General features: G+C 37.7%; 3 protein-coding genes across 5 annotated transcripts; 2 read left to right on the forward strand and 1 right to left on the reverse strand.

Annotated features, from left to right (window-relative positions):
• The first annotated feature begins 1,075 nt into the window (after nt 1-1,075).
• Nucleotides 1,076-3,890, forward strand: LOC116206222 (F-box protein PP2-A13-like). Its single transcript, XM_031539036.1, has 3 exons — nt 1,076-1,798; nt 2,159-2,277; nt 3,223-3,890. Exons 1-3 carry the CDS (start codon nt 1,472-1,474, stop codon nt 3,641-3,643), a joined length of 867 nt encoding a protein of 288 aa, XP_031394896.1. The 5' UTR covers nt 1,076-1,471; the 3' UTR covers nt 3,644-3,890.
• Nucleotides 3,891-5,314: 1,424 nt separating this feature from the next.
• LOC116205714 (F-box protein At4g00755-like) lies at nt 5,315-8,425 on the forward strand. Of its 3 annotated transcripts, none has more exons than XM_031538359.1 (6): nt 5,315-5,555; nt 5,987-6,142; nt 6,518-6,931; nt 7,034-7,212; nt 7,607-7,725; nt 7,940-8,425. In XM_031538359.1, the coding sequence occupies exons 2-6, from the start codon at nt 6,016-6,018 to the stop codon at nt 8,229-8,231; spliced, it is 1,131 nt and encodes a 376-aa protein (XP_031394219.1). In that variant the 5' UTR covers nt 5,315-5,555; nt 5,987-6,015; the 3' UTR covers nt 8,232-8,425. The 3 variants fall into 3 exon arrangements, with proteins under 3 accessions (XP_031394219.1, XP_031394220.1, XP_031394221.1); XM_031538360.1 differs by lacking the exon at nt 5,315-5,555 and adding an exon at nt 5,562-5,713; XM_031538361.1 differs by lacking the exon at nt 5,315-5,555 and having other exon boundaries at nt 6,003-6,142; nt 6,462-6,931.
• Nucleotides 8,298-10,612, reverse strand: LOC116205715 (dihydrodipicolinate reductase-like protein CRR1, chloroplastic). Its single transcript, XM_031538363.1, has 10 exons — nt 10,452-10,612; nt 10,206-10,328; nt 10,022-10,093; nt 9,746-9,811; nt 9,536-9,631; nt 9,299-9,415; nt 9,077-9,169; nt 8,849-8,950; nt 8,649-8,735; nt 8,298-8,555 (listed from the first exon to the last, which is right to left on the reverse strand). The coding sequence occupies exons 1-10, from the start codon at nt 10,572-10,574 to the stop codon at nt 8,523-8,525; spliced, it is 912 nt and encodes a 303-aa protein (XP_031394223.1). The 5' UTR covers nt 10,575-10,612; the 3' UTR covers nt 8,298-8,522.
• Between the last annotated feature and the right edge of the window lie 15,828 nt (nt 10,613-26,440).

Below are 26,440 nucleotides of genomic sequence, written 5' to 3' on the forward strand. Positions count from 1 at the left end.
GTTGGGCATAATAGAGGCACTAGCTAGAAATAGTTTTTCATCTCTTTTCTCATTCCTCCATGGGTCTTACTTGTAATTAGAAATAGGAAAAGATATCGATTGTCTAACATGTCTTGTTCGATCAAGAATCCAACACAGGTATATTTAGATTCACTGTTATATATCATGGTACCTTGTGCGTGCTCTTAAAGGGTATGCTTAGCCTGTCCCTGTCTCGTGTGTGTGTGTGTTGTGGGCCGATGGAATGGACGTGGAAGATACCGCCCTTCCACTGACATAAATAGTACTTACGGGACGTAGACATATATTGGAGCTTTCATTTAATTGCATCTTGCTTTTTATATATGCTCCTCATCCACTTGAGTTTGCTCGGAAAAGGAAAAGAAATTAGGACCGATGAGGGAGACGATTTACTGCGGTGACACAAGTCCTTAATATAAAAACATGAGATTCTGCCTTCGATCGATTCTCGTTAGTAGATCTTCCGTACTGTTTTATTTAGTAGTCGTTATTTTTATAGTAAGTCATGGACATCTCTTATAAATAAAAAGAAATTAGAGCTAATTTTAATTAATTAATTAATTATGGATAGAAAGGAATCGCTCTACTTACATTTTCACCTGAAAAATTAATGTCACCACAAAATAGGGCACCATTCACATCCATTAAGTTTAAAAGAAAAGAAAGCCACGCAGAAAAACATAAAAATACTAAGTAGAAAATTCAAATCGGAACCATAGTTTTGGACCGTTCATATCTATAAATTAATGATTTGAACTGGCGATTCAGACATGATTTCGGTACGTGGTTCCTAGATGGATTCAACGTGCAAAGAGCCGATCGTTGTTGAATTAAATTGACAATAGACTGTCGAGAAATTCCATAGTAGACCAACCAGTCATCCGTACCATATGCACCGGCATGCTCGGCAAACGTGTGGGTATATAACAATTTCTCTTTCCATGGAATGGAAGATATGCTCAGAATCAGAAACCATTCAATCCATTCCATTAGTTTCCATGCTAAAGAAATATATTCTATTCCATATGCGTGAAAATCGTTTCGAATTTCATATATTCCACGAGGAAAAGTAAAGGAAAAATGAAAAAGGAAATTATTATATTCTATTCCATGCACACTCATGTCATGTCCACTTCTCCCTTTTTATTTCTTAAAGCCCTTTACCTTTTATTCTGCTTTCATTATTCCCCTTCTTCCCTTCCTCTCCTTCAATGGCGGCCAATCCCTCCGCTTCTTCTTCACCGAGCATGAAGAACAGCATGCCACTCTCCTCCTCTCTCCCCATCTCTCGGCCCTTCCATCCTTATCTCATCCTCCTCCTCCTCCTCCTCTACCTGTAACTCATCGAATCACGTCCAACTGTCTTCATCTTCATCTTCTTCTTCTTCTTCTAGTTTCATCAATTGTCGTTGTTGTTGTCATAGCGTCATAGCTCCCCTGTTCATCAGCCATGGGCTCGGCTTTCTCGGGTCTTGTCGAGCCGAGCGAAGTAGGGTCGTTGTCTGTGTCACCGGTGAGGACCTCTCTTGGGGACATACCGGAGAGCTGCGTCTCGCTGATCCTGGCCTGCCTGGACCCGCCAGAGATTTGTAGGCTAGCTGGGGTGAGCAAGGCATTTCACGGCGCCTCATCAGCCTACTTCGTATGGGAGTCGAAGCTGCCATCAAACTATAAGTTCCTGGTGAAGAAAGTCTTGGGCGAGAGCCCGGACATCCTGTCCAAGAAGGAGATCTATGCCAGGCTCTGCCGACCAAATCGTTACGATGCTGGCACTAAGGTAAAAATCCTTATACCCTTTGGCTAGAACCAATTAACTGGATTTTCCCAGCAATATTAACTTACTAGGGAGAGCATGCCGGCACAGATTTCCGGGAGTCTAGTCATCTTTTTTAATGCAGTACTACAAAGATCACAGTCTTACTCCCAGTAGTCTGCTGGCTCTGCTTCAAAGATTCTAGTTTTGCGCAATATGTGGATCGCTATGATAATTTCGAGATATGATCGGATAGAGTGCTATTGTGGTCGAGCTTCACGTGAATGTTTGGGGCACTGCATAGATATGTTTTTGGTTTTGGTTTTAACATCCTGAGGTGTTAGTTGAGGTCACGGATTGATGATGCCCCTTTAATTTTAACAGGAAGTTTGGTTGGACAAAGTTACCGGAAATAACTGTCTGTCGATTTCGTCAAAGGCATTAAAGATTACCGGGATCGACGATCGGAGATATTGGAATCATATCCCGACCGACGAATCGAGGTATATATTATGACTATACCCTGGATTAATTTAATCCTGCCTCGATCTCTCTCTTGTCGGATAATGTTAAATGAACTCTTTGTCCTCCGAGCACCTGCGATGAAAAGTGAAAATACGTATTGTGAAATTATCTTTTTCTTTTTCCCTAATTTGCAGTAATTTCTTGCAAAATTCCAAAAATTATATTCCATTAATTATCAACACAAATGAAATGAAGTGGGCGCGGTGGGAATGGGTGAAATCAGATCCACTTGAGGCCAAAGAACATGTTGGTCACAGGCAAAGACCACTTCAACCAATTGAGTATATCTTCTAATTTATTCTATTCAGAAAATTATTAATATATATATATATATGCATATACGAAACATTAAATAGTACAGACATATATATCATATTTATTATTTACATAAAGCTTGATTAATGTGTATGCAGAGACAGATAACTTGCCTTGTGAGTATGGATTAAGGCTAGCTTGAATCTTCTCTAAGTTTAGTCCTTGAAGAGACCTCGTGTATACAATTATGACCCGATCGAGAATGAATATTATATTAAGAATCTGATATATGTTATATTTCTGGCGGCGTTGTGAGGCAACGTATAACAAGTTTTCTTCCAAGTATAGCCCTATACGCATTCTAGGATAAGCGCTTGCGTAACAAAAAATTGCCCTTTGAAATGCCCGGACTTCCCAAGCATAACTAGGTCGTATCGATTTTTTATAACTCGAATAAATAAAAAAACCGATAGTTCCCAGAAATAATGTCATTTTCCCACTGGCGGTCAGATATTATCAATTCCGATAGTGTCATTTTCACATCCATCATCGGTCAATATAATGTTAGAGGTCCCCTGAAAATCGGGACAAGCTTAATTTCTTATAGCTAGGATCACTAGTGATAAATTAGAAATTAAAGTAAGTAAGTTCGGCCTGAATGGGTGCAGGTTCCATACAGTGGCATACCTTCAACAGATATGGTGGGTCGAAGTGGTGGGAGAAATAGAGTTCCAATTCTTGCCCGGTACATACAGCGTCTTCTTCAGGCTTCAGCTCGGGAAAGCCTCCAGGAGGTTCGGAAGACGGGTGTGTAACCTCGATCAGGTCCACGGTTGGGGCATCAAGCCGGTTCGGTTTCAATTATCTACGTCGACCGGTCAGAATGCCGCTTCAGAGTGTTATTTAGATGAACCGGGGAATTGGGTCCACTACCACGTTGGGGATTTCCATATTGACAATCCGGACACGCCAGTAAGGATCAAATTCTCCATGGTCCAAATCGACTGCACGCACACTAAGGGCGGGTTATGTGTAGATTCCGTGATGATATACCCAAATGAGTTTCGAGAGAGATTGAAACAAGTCTAAGAAATATTCAGTCTAGGATTTGTGTATAGAATTGTTCGAGTTCAAAATAGAAATTTGCGCCTAAGAGCACTTGTAAACTACCGTCATATTATACAAGATTAATTAAGAGACCATACGTTATAGTGAGAGTTGATTAGGATATGATGTTAATGCAATATCAGTTGTTTGCCTTTGCTCAAGTGTGTCTTACAATCGTTTTTCTTATATATAGAACTCGTAAAGTGACTATTCTTATGTAATTTTGCAACATTGGAAGCGAATGAGGCCGAGTAATAACTATTATCACTCTGCAATTTTCTATACGGGGTTGTGGTTTGTGTGAAAATGGGAGTTGGTGCATTAACGATTGACCTCCATCAAAATCTTACCGACCCGGGTATTTCAATTTGTACGCTCACTGACTCCATGGGTCTCCATTGGTGCCGCGGAATTTGCATATTTGGTGAAGAAATTGATAGATATTCTATGGTGGTTGGTTTGAACATAGTGGATCATATGGAACCTGCATAATATGTAGTCGATTTTTCTCTTTCACGGGCCCTTTCATTTGATGGATAAAGCAGTCCAATCATCCCTACGCCACTTGGCATGCTTATCTTCAGATGGGCCCCAATTTTAGGTGCCACGTCGGCATGATGATCTCTCATCTTCTCATTGTTGGCAACCACATCAACATAATGACTTTGCTGTTGCTGACTGCCCTGCCACATTATTCGTCCTATTCACGCCATATATAAAATGATTCATCATAGTTATATGAAGTTCAAAGACTCAAGTGAATTAATTTGTCATGCAAATTTTGCATTTTATCCGTTATCTATTCATGCTCGGACATATCGCATCATACTAGGGATACCACGCCATGAAGTGGGTATATTCTGATGACATTTTCAATTGAGCCTAGTGGAATCACTTTTAATGATATGTCCCAGTCCCGATCTTTCTTTTTGGGCTTTTCGATCCCATTGGTAATGCTCGTGTTTTATAAGAGCTTGCCCCAAAAAAAAAAAAAAAACAAAAAGAAGTGGGCCATGGCCTCTTGGGCCTAGAATGACATTATAATAGGAGTTGCTAGCCTAGTTTATATTCTGGATTCCAGCTCATTGGGTCAAATTGGGATAATGCAGATGCCCTTCAAACATCAGTAATAAGTAATCCTTTAACCCAATCCTTTTCAGCTGGGAAGATCACAAATCTGTCACTTCCCCTTTTCTGCCCAATATAAAATTACATACATCAGAGGAAGAAGTTTTACTCTAGTGGTAAAAGGCGCCAATTCAAAACTAAAAAATCGTGGCAATTACACCTACTCTCGTCAAATTAGGACACTTACCACCCATCTTTTTGTTTATGTGGCAGCTAAATCAGCATCAAGTGGACCTTCAAATTGACGAGGTCATCGAAAACCACCGGGGATCTCGTCTGAGGAGGGGTGAGTGGGTGGCTGCCGGAGCACGGCCCCCAGCCGTCCTCCTCCTTTCACTTGTTCTTTTTCCATATCAATTTTGAGGGTCCACACTACTCAGCTTAAACAAAAGGAAGGGTGGAGAACTTTTTTATTTAAAAAATGGGGGACATCGCAGGCATTTTATGAATTACAAGGATGCGGGTGGAATTTACTTATTTATTTATTTATTTATAAATACTATCTAGTTGATTCGATGGTATGCATGTACGAGAATGATCTTTTGAGAAAATCGGATAATTTTGTAACAAATTCTCTAAATCTAATTTTACTGTCTCTGTTCTTTTGTTTATTAATTTCGTGGACCAATTTTATTGTTTTTCCTCACTTCACCCTGTCGTCTTCCTCCGCATCATCCAAACGGAGCCCAGTCGGTGGCTTCAGTCTCTCTCCCTCTCGGAAAATCTCTCCCAACCTCCGTTGGCGGTCACCTTAGATCTAGTTCAGGTACAAAGGCTTCTCCTCTTCCCTCCACCATCTCTGTCTCTGAACCCGGAGAGAACGTTCGACTGCCATCAATTGTTCATTTTTAAAGGCTCCCCCTTTGATTGCTATGGCTGACACGGATTGGAATTCTTGAAACCATTGTTTCCCTGATCGACCTGGTGGGCTTTTCGATATCAATTTCGTCATGGTCTACATTAAAATTTCCGTCTCTCTCTCTCTCTTTTTTTTTTTTTCTTTTCCTTTTCTGATTTTTATTGAATGGAGCTTCCGTTGTTAGAAAACCTTTTAATTCCAATACTAAACCACTTTCATAGTGTCTGGGCAATCCTCATACAAGTTCATGAAAAGGGCTTTCCCTTTTTAGGGGAAGAAGACTTTTGTGGGTTTTGTTCTTTTTTTTTTTTTCCTCCTCATTGTGTGTTGTTCAACAGGTACTAGTACTTTCTGGAGGAGACTTTCAATGGATAATGTTGGTGATTTTGTTCAGTACCTCGGACCCGACATGTCTATAAAGATTTTGACTCACTTGGATGACCCGTCTGATCTCGTCCGTGTTTGTGCAGCATCTAGTTCCTGGCATCGATTCGGTATGCTCGCTTTAATTCCGTTATCTACTGCCAATCACATTGATGAGTTAGCTATTTTTGTATTGGCACGGTTCTGTTGGAAACTTTGTTCTGTGGATCGCTTTTGTTTGCTGACAATTGCATTATATTTTGTTGATTATTGTCAATGCTGCTACCAAACTGGTGAATTGGGTTTCTGGTCATGTACTTTGGTCAAAAGAATTGTTGTGTTGCCATTTCTCAGCAATTATGAATTCCGGAAACTGTCTTGTGTCAGAAAATAATGGGAATCTCGTGTTTTATTTCATGTGAAGAATTGAACGAACTGTCTATTGTATAGGCTGGAATCCTGATGCGGTCGTCTCCTCACACGAGATTCTTATTCCATTTCTGCAGTTATTGAAAATAACATATCTAAGCATCTTTGCTTGAGGCTAGTTCCAGAAGTACTGGGGCTTGCTCGCTTTATTGAAGGGAACATCATGATCAAACCTCTAAAAGATGCATCTAACACTTCTGCGGAGTGGGAAAGAAATAAGATAAATCATCGGGTCTATGCTTTTCTTGCCCGGGGACTTAGCTCAACAATCGAAAAGAGTTGCTTATCAGAAGCCATCTGTGCTTCTAGCACTGATAACTACCCCGAAGAGAGTATGCAGAATACACTAGAACCAAGGGACAGAGTTGAACGCAGAGCCTCTTACTGGTCTAGTAAAGGTCAGAGTGACCCGGAAGTACCCGAGACTCTTCTCTATAGGTTGGCTTCCAAGTTATGTGTCGTCACTGAGATCCATGTTCAGCCATTTCAAGGTCAGTTTTGCTTTCTTCATAATTTCTTACGTCCGAATTTTCTCTTTTCATTGCATGCTCCATCAATTGACAGAAAACTTGTTTTTTCCCCCTCTATATCAGCATATTTTCAGTTTGGGTTTCCGATTTATTCTGCTAAGGCTGTGAGATTTAGGATGGGCCATCCAAAGTCTCCGATGGAGATGGATAGTGAAGCTTTCGATAAGTCCCAAACAGGATCTGAATCAGCTGATGGGAATTTTGTGTGGACATACACGTCTCCCGAATTTCCTATGGTTCAGGTTAGTTGTTAATACTAATTGCTGTTTTTCTCAACCAGTCTCCACTCGACAGGAGTGATTCAACTTTTCTTGGTCTTTCCTGAAATCTGGGATGAATTGGTCAGTACAAAAAAACTGAAGGAAAGTCTAAGCAAGTAAGATTGATAGGAAATCCTGTCTTTTGTCTTGAAATTTTTGGTACTCTGAACTCATAGAGAACTAAGAAGGCAATGGTAAAGCAATTAAATCTTTCAAACACAGCCTTCCCCAATCAGTAAAATAGCGGAACTTGATCTTCAATCAAAAGGAGTAAACTTCTGCTTGTAAGCTTAGGATTTTTAAATTCTGTTGGTGACTGAAGTAATTGAAAAATTATATCCCTACACCTCAATGCCCATGGGTTGATTGTATGCAGGAAAACTGCTTGCAAAAGTTAAAGCTTCCTGAACCCGTTCTCTGCATTGGTGGCATCCTACAAGTTGAACTGTTGGGCAGAGTCCAGAGACAAGAAATGGATGGACTTTTTTACATATGGTTTACCCTCATCTCTCTCTCTCTCTCTCTCTCTCTCTCTCTATATATATATATATATTGATCGTATATATTTACAAATATATAGATATCTCTTAATTTTAGGCTAAAACTTCCATTTGAATCCTCGAGTTTATTGGTTTGATGGTTGCACTATATGAACATATATGTTGTGCCCATCTATTACCAACTTCATGATCTTTTTTTCCTTCTGCAGTGTCTCTCATGTGAAAGTGCTAGGAAGGCCGCTCTTGTCCCCATTCGATGTTGAGATAGATGACGCATCAGGAAAATGCGCATTGAAGTACCGTCCTATAGCAGAGGGCCCTGAGTCTTCACTGAGCTCAGCAAAGGATGAAGATGGTGGGCCCCATTCCCGCCTTCGAACCCTTTCTGCTATGCTGATGCTGAGAGGAGTAAGGAGTTGGGAGCAAATAATTCTTAGTAGAATTCGCGGCGCCGGCGCAAGTGTTGATTCCAATGAATCTGAAGATGAGCTTCCTGCTTGATCTTTGAATTTTTAATTCGATAATATATATATATATATATATATCTATAACTTTTGGCTTATAGTGGATCCGGCTGTTAATGAGCATCGATGCCGATTTTTTAAATGGCAAATGCCTTTGCCTTCTCATAACATATAACATTGTCTCTTGTTTTTTCGATGAACATATGAGAAAATGAATGATAGCTTTTCATATGTGTCATTGCAAATTATCTGTGTCTCTTCCCCACCCTGTCCAGTTCTCTTGTGATACACAGATTGCAAGTTCCCTCAATTAAACCGCTTGCTGTTTCTACAAAAACTTCTCCAAGCCATAAATCAAGTTCTGCAAAAGTAACAGAAACAAAACAATGATGTGAAATCTTCAGATGAGGATTAAGGCCGATGAAGGTTAAAAGCTGGAGACCGAACTGATTACCTTAAGACGGATGACTTTCCTAATTGCCAGGATTAAGCCGGGCATGAGGCACTGAACATCCGTGATATCATGCTTAATGGTGTATATCTACACCCAAAAAACAGCGGGGAGTAAGATTTATAAAGAAAAAACCAGTGACAGCATGCGTAGGGGGGAAAAGAAAAAGAAAAAGAAAAAGAAAAAAAGTGAAATGGTCGAACCTCTCCTGGTCCGGAGAAGTGAACTGCTGTACTGGAAGGAAGGCCCGGAAGCACCAAGCTATGCACTCGAACTCCGTCTTCTCCCAAAACTTGCCCTCTCGCCTTTTCAGGGTTAAAAATGAAAATTCAGAAAAGAGAAATGAACCTCCTTCATGCTGCATAAATTAGATTCACAATGTCTTCTGTTCTTGAACAATGAGAAACGGGTGAAAGTTTGAGGATGCTTACCTTCACATCGGTCGACAAGTCTTCCCTGTTGTAGAGCTGGCCGAGATTTGAGAGATTATTGGCTATCTGGACAGCATCTGCTGATGGTAGATCCTATCCAACCGAGGAGGAGACATTTCATGTTGGAAAGGTGGTTTGAGTATGGAGCCAATTGGGCGAGTCATTTCATCTGCTGATGATAAAAAAACTTGAACTTGGTTGCTTGAGAAATGGTCCTCTTACTCTTGAATTGGCCCTGGATTCAACGATTTCCACGTTGTTGTAGTGAAATGAAGCTGAGATTGCAGCTTGCTGGAGCAGTATGGATCCTATCGAGAGAGTTGGCGCAACCAGACATCCCTGAGATATAAGCGCAGATAGCAATACGAACAGGAAACTGATTAAAGAAGAAGTCATCGTTCCAGTAATAAGCCTATGTATGTGATTCAGAATTGAAATAAAATCTCACCCTCTGCTCACCATGCTGGCCTTTTCACAGAAAGCCGATAATGCTGTCACTGTGTCCAGCTTTATTCGAGGCACATAGACTACACTTCTCATGCCGAATGCTGTTGCCTGGCAGAAGCCGGAAAAACAGAAACGAATTGTTTCTTTACCTCTAAAACTCCATTTTGTTTTCACGTTATACCAATAAATTACAAAGTTTAAGGGAGCACTTAGACAGCAAACCTGTTTCACATTGTCATAAACAGTGGAAGGGTCGGTGAAATCGACCACAACTCCAGCTTCTTTCGACTGAAAATATATGCAAATTCATAGTGCATTGATATGTCAATAAAACGTGAAATTGAAAGATTTCAAAACCAGCATAATAATTACTCCAATGAATCAGGATTCCTGAATATACGCATGGACCCAACATACAATGTATGATAAAACAGTATGCTGTCTATGGCACCGGTCTGGTTACCAAACACAGCATAGAATAATCCACATATTAATTACCTGAGAGATGGAGCCCAAAACCATGGTGAGATCATTGATAATGGGTACCTCTAGAGGCTCCATATCAGCCACCTGCTTCAGATAACAGCACTAAAAACACTAGAATAAAGAAAAGAAATCTGATTTTTTTTTTTTTCGGAAACCTCTCCGAAAACCTTTCAGAAATCCCGAAGAACAGGAAAACCTTTCCAACATCTTCTCCGACAAGATGAGAATCGACTGCACCAGCAACCTCCATTCCCCTGGCTTTGGTCACTGCGACCACCGCCGCCCGCCCAATTTCCTTGGCTGCTCCATTGATGACAACCTTGGCATTTCAACAAACCCAGATAAAGAAAAAGAAACGGAGAAATCGTCATTACTCATTTCAAAGTCTTAATAGGTGAAAGGGATACGAGCCATTGTCATCGTCCACAAGGAGGAGCTTTACTTTGATGTTGGGTTGAGAGGGCTGCGCAGAGCAAGAGATGGAGTGCCTCTGTCTGAACCTTCGAGCAGTGGCTCTGTTTCGGTACGACGTTGTGAAGCGACATTGGCAGCTCAGAGCTTCCATGTCTGTGACTCTGTTTCATATCCAATCCTCCCATTCTCAGCAGATAAAGCGTCCTTTTCTTTTTTCTTTTTATTTTTTATTTTTTCCCCCCTAACGGTTATTTCCACTCCTCTGTTTTGGATACGGGCCTCGATGGGCCATTGCTTCTATATCATGGGCCATATGCATCTCCTAGCTGTCATCAATTCCAAAGGCTAAGGGCCCGTTAGGTACATGCATGATTGCCAGGCCCATTGCAAAACAAACGGCCCATTTGATATACAATTTGAATGGCATCTCAGGCAATCCATTCCATTGCCTTTCCATCGTACCAAATAGGCCAAAAAGTGCTTCTATAAGTTTCAAATGTAACTAGTGGTCAATCGATCCTAAAACACCTGGCGTCTTCATTCTGAAGGACTCGGGCCCAACAAGCAAACTATACGTTCCGATTTCAAGTTACGATGTCAGAGTAATGAAATTTGCCGATGCAAATCAACACGTGGAATTGAAGGCAGGCTCATAATCAGTTAAGTTCAGTACGTACAACACAATCTATGGGAAACTAGCTTCAAGGGGGCGTTTGGTTTCAGAGTTAAAGTAATTTTGATTTTGATTTTGATTTTGATTGTAGAAAAAGACAAATGAGATGGTATTATAAATTTGACTTGGGAAACGTGTGTTTTTGTTGTGTAGTGGGTAGAGTTAAAATCAAAATCATGATTCTAAAATAATTTTATCAAACCAAACAGGCCCAATTTTGGTAAGGGTGTGAAAAAGGAAAACTGAAAAAGGAGGGAAGATTATAAATGAGAGGTCTGCATTTTCAGGGGGCCATTTGTGGAAATAATATGGGGATATATATGGAATGGATTGGTGGGTTGTGGATAAGCATATATTATACTTTATGAGTGGAAGCTTTTAACTGCACAATCTATCCTTCACATATAATATAATAAAATGTGTTGTCTATCAACATTGCAAAATGATGCTTTATTAAATATATATATTATGTGTGTGTGTGTAAGCATTTACGACAATATATGAGCGTGCATGTATATATTGATTATATATTAATCAAGGTGCATGCATTGATCATAATTCTATTCAAATTAAGAGTCCTAGCCTCTGATGGCATCGAGGTGGCAGTCCCAGACTCCCTTGTGCTGTTTGAATAGTTACCCCCACCCCGGATCGTAACCATCATATTGGATCACAAGTCCTCATTTCTCGATCTCCTTAATTATAACGATCTCTAGTAGACTAATGGCTCTCTTTCCATCCATAGTTTCATGCACGTCGCACGTAACATACATGATGATGATCTCAGTGTGCGGTTTGAGTTTAGACAAACTAAGCACTTGTCGTTCATGGGCCTAGTCAAATTCTATTTTAGGTCAAACACGTGCCTGGGTCAGGTGATCCTAATTGATTCGCTGGCGATTAATTGCTCATAAAAGATGTTCGATGCATACACATGTCTTGAAAATAATGACACAATATATATGTTGGCATTCTGCCTACACCGAGGCAATTGATCGAGACTACGATGATTTCTTTGACCAGCTTTAATGAGGGAAAAGACTACCGGTGTCCTGTGCAATGTTCGGTTCTTCTTGACTTCCGGAATCAAAAGAAGATTGGGACTACTCTAAGAGTTGCATAGTTTGAGACCTTAAAGAGATAACGTATAGTATGCCAATTGCCAAGGCACTGTTGTCTCTTCACATGTCCACTATCTTAGGTGAATATATAGCTAGGTATCTCTTCACATGCCCATAATCTAGGACAGTGACTGCAAATATTATGGTAAGAGTTAGGTCCGCCTTAATTTTTTTCTTAGAGGTTGAAGTAGTTAGAACAATAAAAAAAAAGAAAGTTCTACATACATACATAATAAGACAGAATTTCCAATCGAATTAGAGTACGTATATATGCATAAATTACTTAAAAAATATATTATCCGATATTATTGGTAAGTAGCAACTGTAATTATGCTTTATTATATGCTTTTGGCATGAGATTAGGGGGGGGGACTGAGGGGCATTACGCAACAAGACCCACTAGATGGAAAAGTGGGAATCTGATGAGGAGGCAGAGTTTGGCATTAATCTTCTATCGCTGTCGATCCATCGATCCTCTCACACTGTGGAAATTCTTGCACAAGTGGGCCGGAAAGTATGCTTACAGTAATTCTTCACACACACACACACACATATATAATTATTATTCTGGGGGCCTACGGTCTCGTTTCCGTACGCCGTTTTATGTCTGCTGAACGGGGAGCCATCCTCCCTTCGTGGCTGCCGTTTTCACCGAAAGAGAGTTCCACATGCTCCCGTTTATCCTCCTTATTTATTTATTTTTTTTAAGTATTATGTATTTTTTAATTTATATTTGTTAATTTTATCTTGTTCTTGGGGGAAAAAAAATTTCACAAATCAAATTCCCGTCGTCTTCATTTTCTAGTGGTCCACCCACGCAGAATGAGAATGTGACGTGCTCCCTATTTATCTTTCTACTAAGTAAACAAAAAAGTATTATATATTATTACTGGAATATATGGTTGTGTATCGATACTACATACGCACATGGAATATTGTCAAAACATAACTGTTCTTAGTACTTATACAATCATTTGCATCGATCAAAGTGACCAAATTTTTTTGGTGAAAAAAGTCAGCTAATTTTGATCAGAAATAACAGTGTTGCATTACTGTCACACACTGACTCGACATAATATATTTGACAAACGCATCCAAAACTACGAGATTGGCACTTAATACATCGTTCGGTCTAATAACCAAAACTAAAGCGGCAAAATATGTTCACCCAAAACAAAGCGTCATAATATAAATATATATATATAAACACAAACACATATGGTGTGGTGTGCGGCGCATCATGATTCTTGGATAACTATGGGCGAGTTACAGCGAGATATATATCACGAGGTAGGTAGAGATGAACTTAAGTTATAGGTGCGTGATGATGCTAAAGTTGAACTAAATTTAAATTAGTTTGAATAATAGTTGTTGCTTTTTCATCTTCCATTAGGACGATGTAGTATGCCTTGAATTTGCTAGTGTGAGCCGAGTGGATTCATCATTTCTAAGAACTACTTATTTAGTTAAGTCGTAAATGATTTTGATAATTACAAGCTATGGGTAAACCTTCGAAGATTATCATTAATATTTCCTTTATATATATATATATATATATCTTTGGTCAATTTTGCATACTTTTCTTTTTATGTAAAATATCTTATTCTATTTTCCGCTTTTGCTTTGGGGTTGAATTTTTTTTTAAAAAAAATCTTTCGCTGAATATAGTTTTTTCTTTACAAAAATTGGCTGTGGAGAGGGAGACCAAGTGGGATTTAGCTAAGATCAAAGAGAGCGGCCGCAATACGTGTCCGCATGCAGTCTTCGCAGACGAAGCAGAGTCCAAAAGGGAGACAACATTGGCGCATGCCACCACGACCGGAACGTTCCCTTCAAACAAACAGGGCTGCTGGGCGTCGAGTCAAAGGTATCAGACTATTAGTTATAAATAATAATCCGACAAATAAATATCGTGCAATAACCCACATCTCTTTATTTAAAATAAACAGATTTTAAATTTGCATCTATTAGTAATTTTTTTTATTCTATTATATTTAATATTATGTTTTAAGGACTTATGAACTTTCTTTATAAATTGAAAAGGAAAAAAGCTGAGCATGTGTTTGTTTTTCAAGTTGGATAGTGATCCAACTCAATTCTATTTTGTGCAATAATTGTAAGTATTGACAAATATATTGATGTGTGAAAATATATAAATATGTATGTATAGATGTGAAAGTATATGATAAATTTATTATTAAAAAATTAATTATAAATATGATTAGGAAAAATATGAGTGTGAAATTATTATTAAATGGCAGAAAATACAAAACAATAATGATTCTATTATTGAATTTATGAAATAATATAGTTGAGTTGGATAGAGTAATGATTCAATTTTCTTTTTAAAAAAAATGGAAGTTGAATCTTTAGGGTGAGCTGAGTTTTGGGGTGTCATTTCGGGCCTCAATCTTACTTGGTCTTTGAGTTGTAGACAGCTTATTCTCGAGGTGAATTCTTTGGCTATTAATATTTGGATTCTTGAGACTGAATCTTACGGAATCTGCCATGTCCATTGCTTAATGATTTTAAAGGGTTACTCTCCGAGGAGAAGGAAGTCCGGATTCAACATGTGTACCGTGAGAGAAATTCTTGTGCCAATTGGCTTGCTCGGCGTTCTATCCTTCGGCTTCTTAGTGTTTCTGTGTCTACTTCAGTTCCTAATGGTTTAGATATTTTACTATTAGAAGATCTTATCGGTATTGCTACACCCCGTCTTTGTACTTTTATTTTCTTGGACGTTTGCCTCGTTTCTCTATCGAAAAATGGGTTTTTTTTTTTGTCAAATTGCCTTATAGAGAAGCTATCCATCTCAAAATATTTCTTAAAAAGCTATTTGCAACTAGGACCAGATCGTTCAGTTTAAAAAAACAAGAGGCTGTCTTAGTTGATTCAAAGGTATTAATAGTTATGCAGTTCAGAAAGTGGAATATAGTGCACACTTTCTAGTTTAAAATTAAAAGATTTTGACTATAAATTAAACAAGCAACGGGATCAATTTTTTTTTCTTTTTGCGCCGCACAATAAAATATCTCGAACGTATTTGAACATCTGAATTGTTTAAACGAAACAGCTTGTAGGAAAGATACATGGCACTATGTCTTGAGAAAACAAACATGTATTTATTTAGATATGTCATAAAATTGGATCATTGGAAAATTCGAATTGAAAGTATACAAATAGAGCTCTTCCCGCTTAAAAGATGCCATCATGAAATTAAAAAAAAGAAGAGTGATAATACAAAATAAAATAGCTTGAGAAATTTCACTTATAAGAATTGATGAGGACGTGGTTTAAGACCTGCAATATGGAGAGACTCCTAAGAGGTATCGCCGTTTTAGACTTGAAAAATGCCTCTCAAGACAAAGGTTGTTTCTAATTACTCTTTTGAAAAGGCAACGCCCTTGCCTCTCTCCACTGTGGCATTGGAGTACCTCATCATATATATATATATATATATATAGTTCCCCAAGAGTTGAGGGCCTGAGAAGTGGAGCAGATGGCTTCGTTCATATAGACGAGATCAACCTACAATGAGGTACCATAATCCCGCATTGTAAAGATATATATGTCTTGACCTCTTTATAATAGACCTAATTTTTTCAAGAGGTGTCTTTTAAGAGTAAAACTGTGCGAGTTAGGGTTAAACCAAACAATATCTCTTAGCGGCCATCTTCATGTCATGGATCTTGGGCCACACCTCATCGAAGAATTATACTTAAAATTTTATAGTTTTTTAAGTTATCATGTACAGGGATATATAAGTATTTATGATAAAAGGAAGGATACAAGAATTTATGTGGCTCATTAGCTTGATCGCCCTACACTTGTTCGAGCTTCCGAAAAACATTTGGTCTACCCATGAATATGACCAAGCGATCTCGAGAAGGCTTCAAAAGTTCTTAACTAGGAACTCGATAAATTTTTATAGATGTATAATAATAGTCGCACATTAATTTGTTTCGATTAAAAATAAGGCTGATAATAACTTAACACGAAAAAAAAAATGAAAAGTTAAGTAAATGGATACAAATAGTTTCACTGATAAGAATTTAACTTGAAATCTCTTAGATTGCATTTTAAAGAACAGATAGGACATAATAAATGATCGGGATGGGAAGAAAATTCAAATCTCAAGGGAAGAAAATAGCCTAATAAAATGCTTGGTCCTTGTCTACGGATTGGGAGTCGGAGATGACAAGGCAATGACCACTATATCCACTAGTTAAATATTTTTAAAGAAATTCTCAAAATAAAAATAAAAAATAGAAAAATTAATTTGAGGGGAATGGTGGCTGCCAGGCACTGTTGACCACCCCAGTCCAGGCTGTCGGTGAACCCTAGTGTGCCGCTGGCAACCTCGCTGGGAAATGGTCAACGACGTTGGCAGTCATAAACCCAATCTTTACTCTCCTATACCAATAACACGTTTCGCAAATTTGACAAAAAGATAGGGGTATTAAGGTAATTATGCATAAGAAATAATCTTAATCTGAGTCAAATCCAAACATGTAACCAAACATGGGATTTAGTCTTCCTCCCTTCCCCACCCCGCTCAATCCCTCAACCCAAACAAGCCATCACGGTCTGACCCTCTTCCCCCGCTGACGTAAGCACGATGTGCACGTGTACCGACATCTTCTTCTTTAATTTCCACTTCTAGTTTAATTAAGGTTTGCTTCCCAAAAAAAAAAGAAAAAAGAAAAAAAAAAGGAACAGAGAAAATCATTAAGGTTCTTATTTTTCTTTTTCTAATGTCGATCTTCACAATATTTTCTGCTATACTGAAGACTTGCTCCAATTTCCCTACGCCGTTTTTCTTTTTCTCGTCATTACCTGTATTCATAATCCATTATTAGTCCACACAAATCCCAACTCAAAATCCATTATATATGACGACATATGGAGCTAATGCAGTTTATTCTGTATAAATAGGATAGTTTGATCCGGAAATTAAAGAAGATCGAGTCAAGTCTTAATGTTATCACAAACACTATAGAATTACTGATCATATATATATATATATATATTGATTACCCGTGCAATTTTCAACATACTCCTTGATGTCACATCAATTAATGTTATATATGCAAAGTTTATATATACTATTGACCCGACTTTATTTCTAATTAGTTGAAGCTTAACAATACATAACTTTCAAGATAATTTAATGCGCCGACATGCTCATACTTATCTGAACCCACCATGTGTGCTGGTCACACGGGGAGACTACCATCTTATGCGCGTACTCAAATTAATTTCTTCTGTCGATATAATATAAGAAACAATCTGATATAACAATTAAGCCCTCATCACACACACACACACACACATATATATATATTTACATCATATATATTTAAGTAAAGGGGTGGTACATATGCAATAAGAGTGTTTTACTTTTTAGTAGGCTGACTCGGCTCGACTAAATTGGTAGGTGCTCGATTGGACTTTCGGATATTTTCATTCACACCAAAAAAAAAAAGGGTGTGATACACATACAGTAGGAGTGCATCCCATGATCATCATAGGGATTACATCACCCACACATATATATACACGCATATTAATTATTATTATTATTTTTTTTGTAACCAACACACAAATATATTATGCTAGGGTAACTTAAAATTCCAGATGTCGGTGCCTTTTCGTGGAAGCCAAGTAGGGATGGCAACAAGTTTGTATAAACAGGTATTTCATCTATCGCAAACCTTGATAAGTGCTTAACGGGTTTTACATGTTGGGTCATGGAAATGGTTTAGGGATTTCAGGTCAAAACCCTGTAAGGTTTGAGAAGGGTTTAGGATTTCATCTCACTACCCCGTTTATGATTTCATCTCACTATCTCGTCCCAAACCCGTTAAGCGTATATTTACTAAATTACCCTTCATATTACTCATATTTACGAAATAACATGTATTATTTTCTTTTGTTTCCCCTTATTATAATTCCAATTTTTAGTATTTGTAACAGTTGTTTAGTGCTATGAACTTGAAAGTGCTCTGATTTATTATTTTTAAACATATTATGAATTTATATGTGTTGCGATCATTTTTCTCGAACATGTTATGAATGTATAAGTGTCGTGATTTATTTTCTTTCATATGTTATTTGTCTAGAATTTATATTTTGTATTTGAAAACTTTTTGTTATATTAAATCATTTTCTATAAATCAAATGTTATGATAAATTCATACAAACTTTTCTCACAAACTTATTAACGTACGAAAAATGGGTTCTTGATGGGTTTTCATTATATTAGTGGGATGGGTTTGGGAATTTTCTTTTAAAATCTTAACTGGTATGGGAAGTGTTTATGATCGACTTTTTTTAACGAGTCTAGATATAGGATGGATATAGCCGTTCTAAACCCTCTTCAGTGCTATCCTAAAGCCAAGAGCCATTTTGATAATAAAAATTGCAATTCTTTATGTAGTAATAATAATATAATAATAAGGGGTATTTACCTAAAATGATCCATGGTTTGTCCGTTTTGTCAAATCTATCATATGTTTTTTTCTGTCAAATCTATCACATGGTTTACTTTTTATATCAAATCTATTCCAGCGTTATCTTTTCCATTGACATCTAACGGCCGTGCTGACGTGGCGCCTACGTGGCAAGTGTGGCCCACTATCTCTCCATGTGCCACGTCAGCACGGCCGTTAGATGTTGATGGAAAAGATAACGCCGGGATAGATTTGATGTAAAAAGTAAACTATGGGATATATTTGACAAAAAAAAAGTATATAATAGATTTGACAAAACGAGCAAACCATAGGCCATTTTAGGTAAAAATTCATAATAAAAACAATGCGTATAATTCTACTATCGATATATAGAAGTTGAAGCTAGCTATAGAGAGATGATTTAATTAACTTGGTAATTTTATTTATTTCTAATATTGCCCCAAAAAAGACCAAAGTAAAGGATGGCTAATTGAGGGTTGGGGAGGGGGGGTTTTATTGGCTTGTCTGCTCAAAGGGCACTATGTATTGTATTGGGATTGCATTCTCCCTCTAAATGCCCAGTCTTCGAAGTCCCCCCTGGTCAGTGGCCAACCCTGACTTCGACTACCCACTACCCAATTTACCGGGGAAAAAAATAATCTCCACCTCCACCTCTACATATGTCATATATCCTGTATATAAATATATATAAAAGTTAGAGTGTTTGCGGTTTCCTCTAAGACAGTACGATTCGAATTCCGTATTTCTCCGTACCGTGATTCATTTTTGTTTATTTTTATTATACTTTTAACAAATTTATTTTGTTTATAATATATTTTATTCAATTTTCGATGAATAGATGAATGAAAATAATAAGTACGTTCATATTGTTATTTCGTCTTATTAGGCAAATAAATTATTAACGATAAAATAAATAATGAAATTATGAAGTAATACAATAGTAAATACGTTGTTTAGCGGGTATTGATGACTGTGCGTAACACGGACTATCTCCCTAGTGTGTATGTATATATATATATATATATATATATATATATGTAAGCTCATGCATATAGTCAAAGTTTTTGCCCATGTGATATGCCCTTTAAACAGGGATGACCATGACTAATCCTATCAACCTCAACTGAAGCAAGTATGTCTATATATATATATATACTGTGATTGAGGGGCATAGTTCGGTGCACAAACTCAGCGTTCGGTCTTCGCATTCAAGTAGAAATGAAATTGTGCTGAAAATAAGGATCAACCAATCGTTTAATCAATGTGTCGTCATATGATATATAACGTGATCGGGAATTGAAATTAAACTTTATTATAGTCAGTGCTATATATATATATATTAAAAATTTTCTTTTTATTTTTATTAATAATTAGCTTTTATATCTAACGTGGATACGAGTATATATTTTGTGATGGTAATCAATTGCTGGCTAATGTGGAACGGGGAAGAAGCACAAAAGATCACAGGAAGGGAAATTAAACTATATATGTCTACCGTGAAACGAAATTCGACCCTAGATATTAAAAAATTTGTTTTAATAATAAATTAAATAGGATCGATTAAGGAGGCTGATGAGGAAAAAAAAATTTCGTTTGGCTTAAAAGCTCTCTCCTTCTCAAATCTAAAAAAGCGTACCATTTAATTTTTGAAAAATTCTAAAAAGATATGTGGTCATTATGATCATGCATCCTTAACCGTTGAATGAGTGAGTGGGACGCGGAACCTACACGCATTCATGGCTGGGACATGGGTGTTATGGGCGATCCCGTGTCACGGTAGCAAGGCCCTTAATTTTACGTACCCGTCACCATCACAACATAGATCATTGAGCTGCAGCTAGCTATATATCTAGCCTTGAGTTTTGTTTGATATTACAACATTATTCATGAATTAATCATAGACTAGCCCGGCAATACTCAAACTTGCATCAATTAAGAGCCATTTACTATATGCAAAAATGATATTTGGGGAAGATGATCTAACAACGATGACGACATATGCATTCTATAGCTAGTGTTATGATGAGTTGGACAAGATATTATATATGTCGAACTCTAAATATAGCAAATCACATATAGTTGTCTTTTGGGTCGAGAAGATAGAATTTAATCACATCAAAAATCATAAACTTTCACTCAATTTTCAAATTTAGCATAAATTCTCAATTCTAGCAGCACGTTAGACCAAATATATCGTCCGTCTCCAATTCCGTTGCGGTTTCTGATGTGATAACTAATGGCTACTGAAGTGGCTTAACAATTTTTAAGCTCTAATCGAACAACGAGAAGCAACCCTCTTGACACAATTGAATTTTCAAAAAGACCTGTATCATTTTTTTTAAAAAAAATGGCCCGAACTATTTTAAAAAATTAAGTAAGAGTGAATAGGGGCCTGACCTGACTGAGGACTCTCTACTAGTCCTCGACCCTTGAGGCGAGGTGGCCCAAGTCCAACACCTCGCTCGTGAGGTTGAGGGCTGGTGGGGGGAGCCCCAGCAGGGTCGGCTCCCATCCCTTCTCCCCTTATTTCGAGATTGAAAAACATGGGGAGAAGGGAGGGGAGCCAACCTGACTGGGGGCTCCCCCCTTCGACCCTCAACTCCTCGAACGAGTTGGCTAGACTTGGGCTACCTCGCCTCAGAGGTTATAGCCGATTGAGGGAGCCCTAACTGGGTCGAGCCCTTTTCCCCTCTTCCCCCATTTTTTGAATAAAAAAAGGGGGAAGATGGGAGGGCTCCTCGACCCCACTAGGGGCTCCCTAACTGGCCCTCGACCCCTTGGGAGAGGTAACTGATCTCAGGCTACCTCGCCCGAGAGGTCGAGGGCCAACGGGGGAGCCCCCAGTCAGTCGGTGCCCCCCACCCTTCTTTCCTCGTTTTCTATTCGAAAAACAGGGAAAGAGGGGAGGGGCCCTTGACCAGGATAGGGGTTCCCCCGCCTTGTTGCTCTTAAGCTCAATTTGGATGCATCTTCCTCGCCTTTCACACCCTTTCGATCCTCGCTGGCGACATCCGGCTCAAGCTCTAGGTCATCGTGAGTCCTTTCCCTACTGTACGGTAAGACAAACACTCACTCTCCTCTCATCTTCCAACCTTGACCTCGAGGAGCAAGAGACAAAAATATGGGGCCAAATTTGAAAAATGAGAAATACTACGGTCTTCTTAAAAAAATGAGTGTGATTACAAATCCAAGTGTTGTAGTTTGTTGAAGATTAAAAATCATTAGGCCACGTAAGCAGCCATTAGTTGTCATGTCAGAAACCGTAACGAAATTGGAAGCGGATGATATATTTGGTTTAATATGGGTAACGTGCTGCTAGATTTGGAAAATTCGAGGGTTTAGGCTAGATTTCTGAATTGAGTGAAAGTCCATGATTTTTGACATGATTAACCTGAGAAGATATACATAACAATTTGATAAACCTGCGCATGTAATTAATGGATATATATCAATATTTTTGTGTGTGTGTACTGTGGTATATGGAAGCTCAACGGACCTCGATTAATTCAGGAGGTAAAGCTCTTCCGACATGAATTTTTTATCATTCACAAGACTTGAATTCAAGATCTTGATTAAGAGGAATAAATGCCAAATCACTCAAATCATTCATATTGATATGTAAATCAATATTTTAGTTACATATATAGATATATCAGCACCATTATTTTGCTTTCCGAAAACTGCAATTTTCAACCCCGCTATCCCCGAAATGTTATGGTGTTATACAATTAGAAAATAAGTGATTTCTAATAAATCTATCTCTCTCTCTTTTTTACCTTACAAATGAGATCTATGACCTAATATAATGAAAGAGAAATTATAAATAACTAATAAAATAATACGGATAGTCCCACGTAAGTATCAAATAAGAAATCTCTAGTAACAGCTGATGACGTACGTCACTACGCTGTACCTTTTTTTATAATAAATCTCTCTTTATTTGTTAGCTAGCAATATTTGTTTCTTAATTTCTTAAAATTTGATTCTCGAGGCTTTTCAAACAATCTCAGAGTACGGAGCATTTTCAAATAGCAAAAATATCCGCTCTGTTTGGTTTCAGAGTCGTGGTTTAAAATTTTAAGTTTAACTTTAACTCAATACACTACACAACAAAACATACTTTTCCAAAGTCAAACTGATGGACCCCATATATTATTCAATATACAATCACATACACTACCCAATACACTACACAACAAAACTGGTAGAGTCCACATGCCCTACATTTTTTTTTGTCTTTTTCCATAATCAAAATCAAAGTTACAAATTCAAAATTTTAACTCTGAAATCAAACGCACTGATCATGTCTTTTCACTATGACTAAGAGGGTTTATGCTCTTTCATTCAGTAATGCCTCTTCAACATGAGCTAGCATTATCATTCCTTCTTGATTCTGTATTAAATATACATATTAATGTTCTATGTCTAATAAAGTAATAATAATACTGATTCTTTGCCGGTACATATTAAATATGTTCTATATCTAATAAAGTAATATTAATACTGACTCTCTGCCATTTTGAAGAGGCCTTAATGCCTCTTCAACATGAGCTAGCAGTATCATTCGTTCTTAATTCTGTATTAAATGTACATATTAATGTTCTATGTCTAATCACGTTATAATAATACTGACTCTTTGCCAGTACTATATATATATATATATATATATGACCTGATCAACCATTCGACCAGTTTCCAATTTTTCTTCCCGAATTATCTATATTCTCACATGAACATCACTAACACATTTTATGACTCAACGCGACTATTTCGTTCCTTTATGGTAACATATCTATATTTTTTATTTTTATTTTTTGACATAACTGATACGTGCTTCGCCTGCACTTGCAATTGGATGTCCATATTACAGATAAGTAATTTTTCCACATTTCTTTTGTGCTTTTATGCACGTGCCAATATACATACTCACTGCTTCATTCCTTAATTTTTTTTCCCTTATCATGATTTTTCTGACATTGCGATTACTAGGATATATATATATATAAGGATCCAAACAATTGAAAATTAAACAATCGTGTTTCTAGTTTGTCAGGAACGAGGAGACAGAATTCTCCTTGTGAAGCGGCTGGTCGTGATAATGATCAGTATGAAGGCCCGGCTATATGAGGCTTTGTTTTCAAGGGTTTGGAATTTCTCTTCATACCGGCCAGCAGTCAATCATCGATAATAAATACAGCAAATTAGTCGATGTTGTATATAACTAGCTAATGCATGTATAAAAATATCATGAACATTTATTTAAGAGCTAGTTAGCTAGGTTGGTAATCATTACAATTAGCAGTTACTCTGCAATTCAACCTTGTTAAATAAGCACATAACCAATAATCAAGTTAGGAGATCATTGCGCGTAATTCAAGAGTAAAAATACAATGTGACCCCAAAAGAGGGGAAAAGGAAAAACACATGCATGAAGTCTGAAGTCATTTCTGCATGCGCAGTGGAATACATACAGAGAGAACAGTATGTTCACCTATAATACATTGTTCATTTACATGGTGAACCAATAATTGGGCACATGAAAACAAATTATGATTAGTTTAAGTGTTATCTCCAAACCTGATGCACGACGAATGTATTAAAATGATTGACTTATATGAGGACTTTGAAGTACCCTCCACCTTATTTATTTTTATAAGAAATGGCATCTGAAACAAAAGGTTCGTGAAGATCGCCGTGAGCAATTGATCGAATAGTTAGCAAACATATTGTAGAGATTATCAAAAGAAAATAAAAAGGCAAAGAGGGAAAGAAACTTTTTTTTTTTCCTTAGTGTACACCATGCCATCCGGCAACGGATTCCACCTAATCCAATTCGAGTTGAGATCGGCTGACTCGGTCTACTAAGGGGGTAAAACTAGGGCTGATAATATTTCACACGACACGGAATTAAATGGGTTTGGGTTGGACATTTTTGATAATCGATCTAAACGGGACCAACCTGTTTAAACACGGTTAATAAGCGTGTCTTACCGGGTTGAAACCGTGTAACCCGATTATACACGATTAAACATGTTTATTTAGACATATTTAATTGTGTTACTATAATCATATAACCTGTTAACCCGTTTATGTATTTGGATTTACCAAAATATCATTATGTAATCCTAACTTACTAAGTTCCCAACCTAATTTCTTTTCCTTTTTTCACCCAATCCAACCCAGCACAACCGCACTTCCACTTCTTCTTCTACTTCTACTTCTCTACTACCCCCCTCAGATCTCATCTAAGATTTGATTTCCTTCTTCTCATCCATCAATGGCGAAGTTTTACTTCTTCGCTCTCATTGCTCTCCTCTCTGTGCACCTCGCATTGTCCGCAGATCCGCCTCAGATCTCGCCCTCCCTTGCTCCCAAGCTCACCGCCGACTCCACTCCCACCATCTCCCCTTCGAAGCCCACCTCTTTACTGGTTCCCGCTCCAACCAATGAGCCTCATGGTTCGATCTTATCCTCGCCGTCGCTGCTTCTCTCAGATGCGACTCCCGCCTCTTCCCCATCCACATCCCCGTCCCCTCCATCTCAATATCCGTGTTAATGTGTAAACATGTCGTGTTAGCGTGTTCGGGTAAACGAGTTAATCGAATAAAGATGTTGTGTTAATATATCCGAGTAACTAAGTTGATCGGATAATCATGTTGTATATACGTGTACCTATTATGATACGTTTCGATAAATGAGTTTAAATGTGTCTAAACGGGTTGACACGGATATAAACGTGTCGTGTATAGGTTTCCAAAACCTGATCCGTTTAATAATCGTGTCGTGTACGGGTTATGACTTCGATGACACGAACCCGTTTAGATACGACACATATAAACACGACAAGACACAAATTGTCACCCCTAGGTAAAACTCTTCAAATATAAATTTTCTCCATTCACAAGACTCGAACACGAGATATTATTTAATGAAAACAAGTGCTAAATCATTTCAACTAATTCATGTTGGTTTGAAGGAAAATATTTTAATCCAAGGTTCTGCTATCGCTAATTTATAATAACACGAATATATATACCCCACTTGTGTTATATATTTCCTGTAACAGACACCAAATTGGCTTTTCTTAATATTTATTTCTGAACCACGCCTAATATTTTCTTCATGACATGTTGTCAAGATTCACGGTATCTACAAGCTTGTGCTTCTGACGTCGTCGAAAGGCCGCAAAGTGTAATTATTTTAAGATCAATAATTCTCTCGGCCTCAGATCTAGCTATAGCCAGCCAATCTGTTCCTAGATGAAATTGTAATTCGGATCATGCAGCAAAATTAGCCGTGAGCCTTCGTTGTATATATATGTGTATATATATATATATATATTCGCTGGATTCGTTGTATATATTTACTCGTGAATGAAATCTGAAAATATGCTTGACCTTAATTTTTGCGTGTTTGAGCTTTGTGTGTGCATGTCCATGTACATTCGTCTCCATCGGTATTTGCTTTGAAGATAAAAATAATGATATCTTTATATTGTGAAGAAAGGGAAATACTATCACACACCCACACGCACGCACATATATTTTATGAGGGCAGTCGAGTGACGATATATTTGTGGATAAATATATTGTGCGCCTGTCGCGTGCTTGTCATCATCAATAGATTCAAAGAATCAAGTGGGGGGTAATTTCCTTTAATTATATTTTTAAAGTATCTCGCTATTATATACATTTGCAATGATATATAAAATAATCCTATATTTTATTGAAATAAAAATACATGCAAATAC

The sequence above is a fragment of the Punica granatum genome, chromosome 4 (genome assembly GCF_007655135.1).
Source record: "Punica granatum isolate Tunisia-2019 chromosome 4, ASM765513v2, whole genome shotgun sequence".
NCBI lineage: Eukaryota > Viridiplantae > Streptophyta > Magnoliopsida > Myrtales > Lythraceae > Punica > Punica granatum.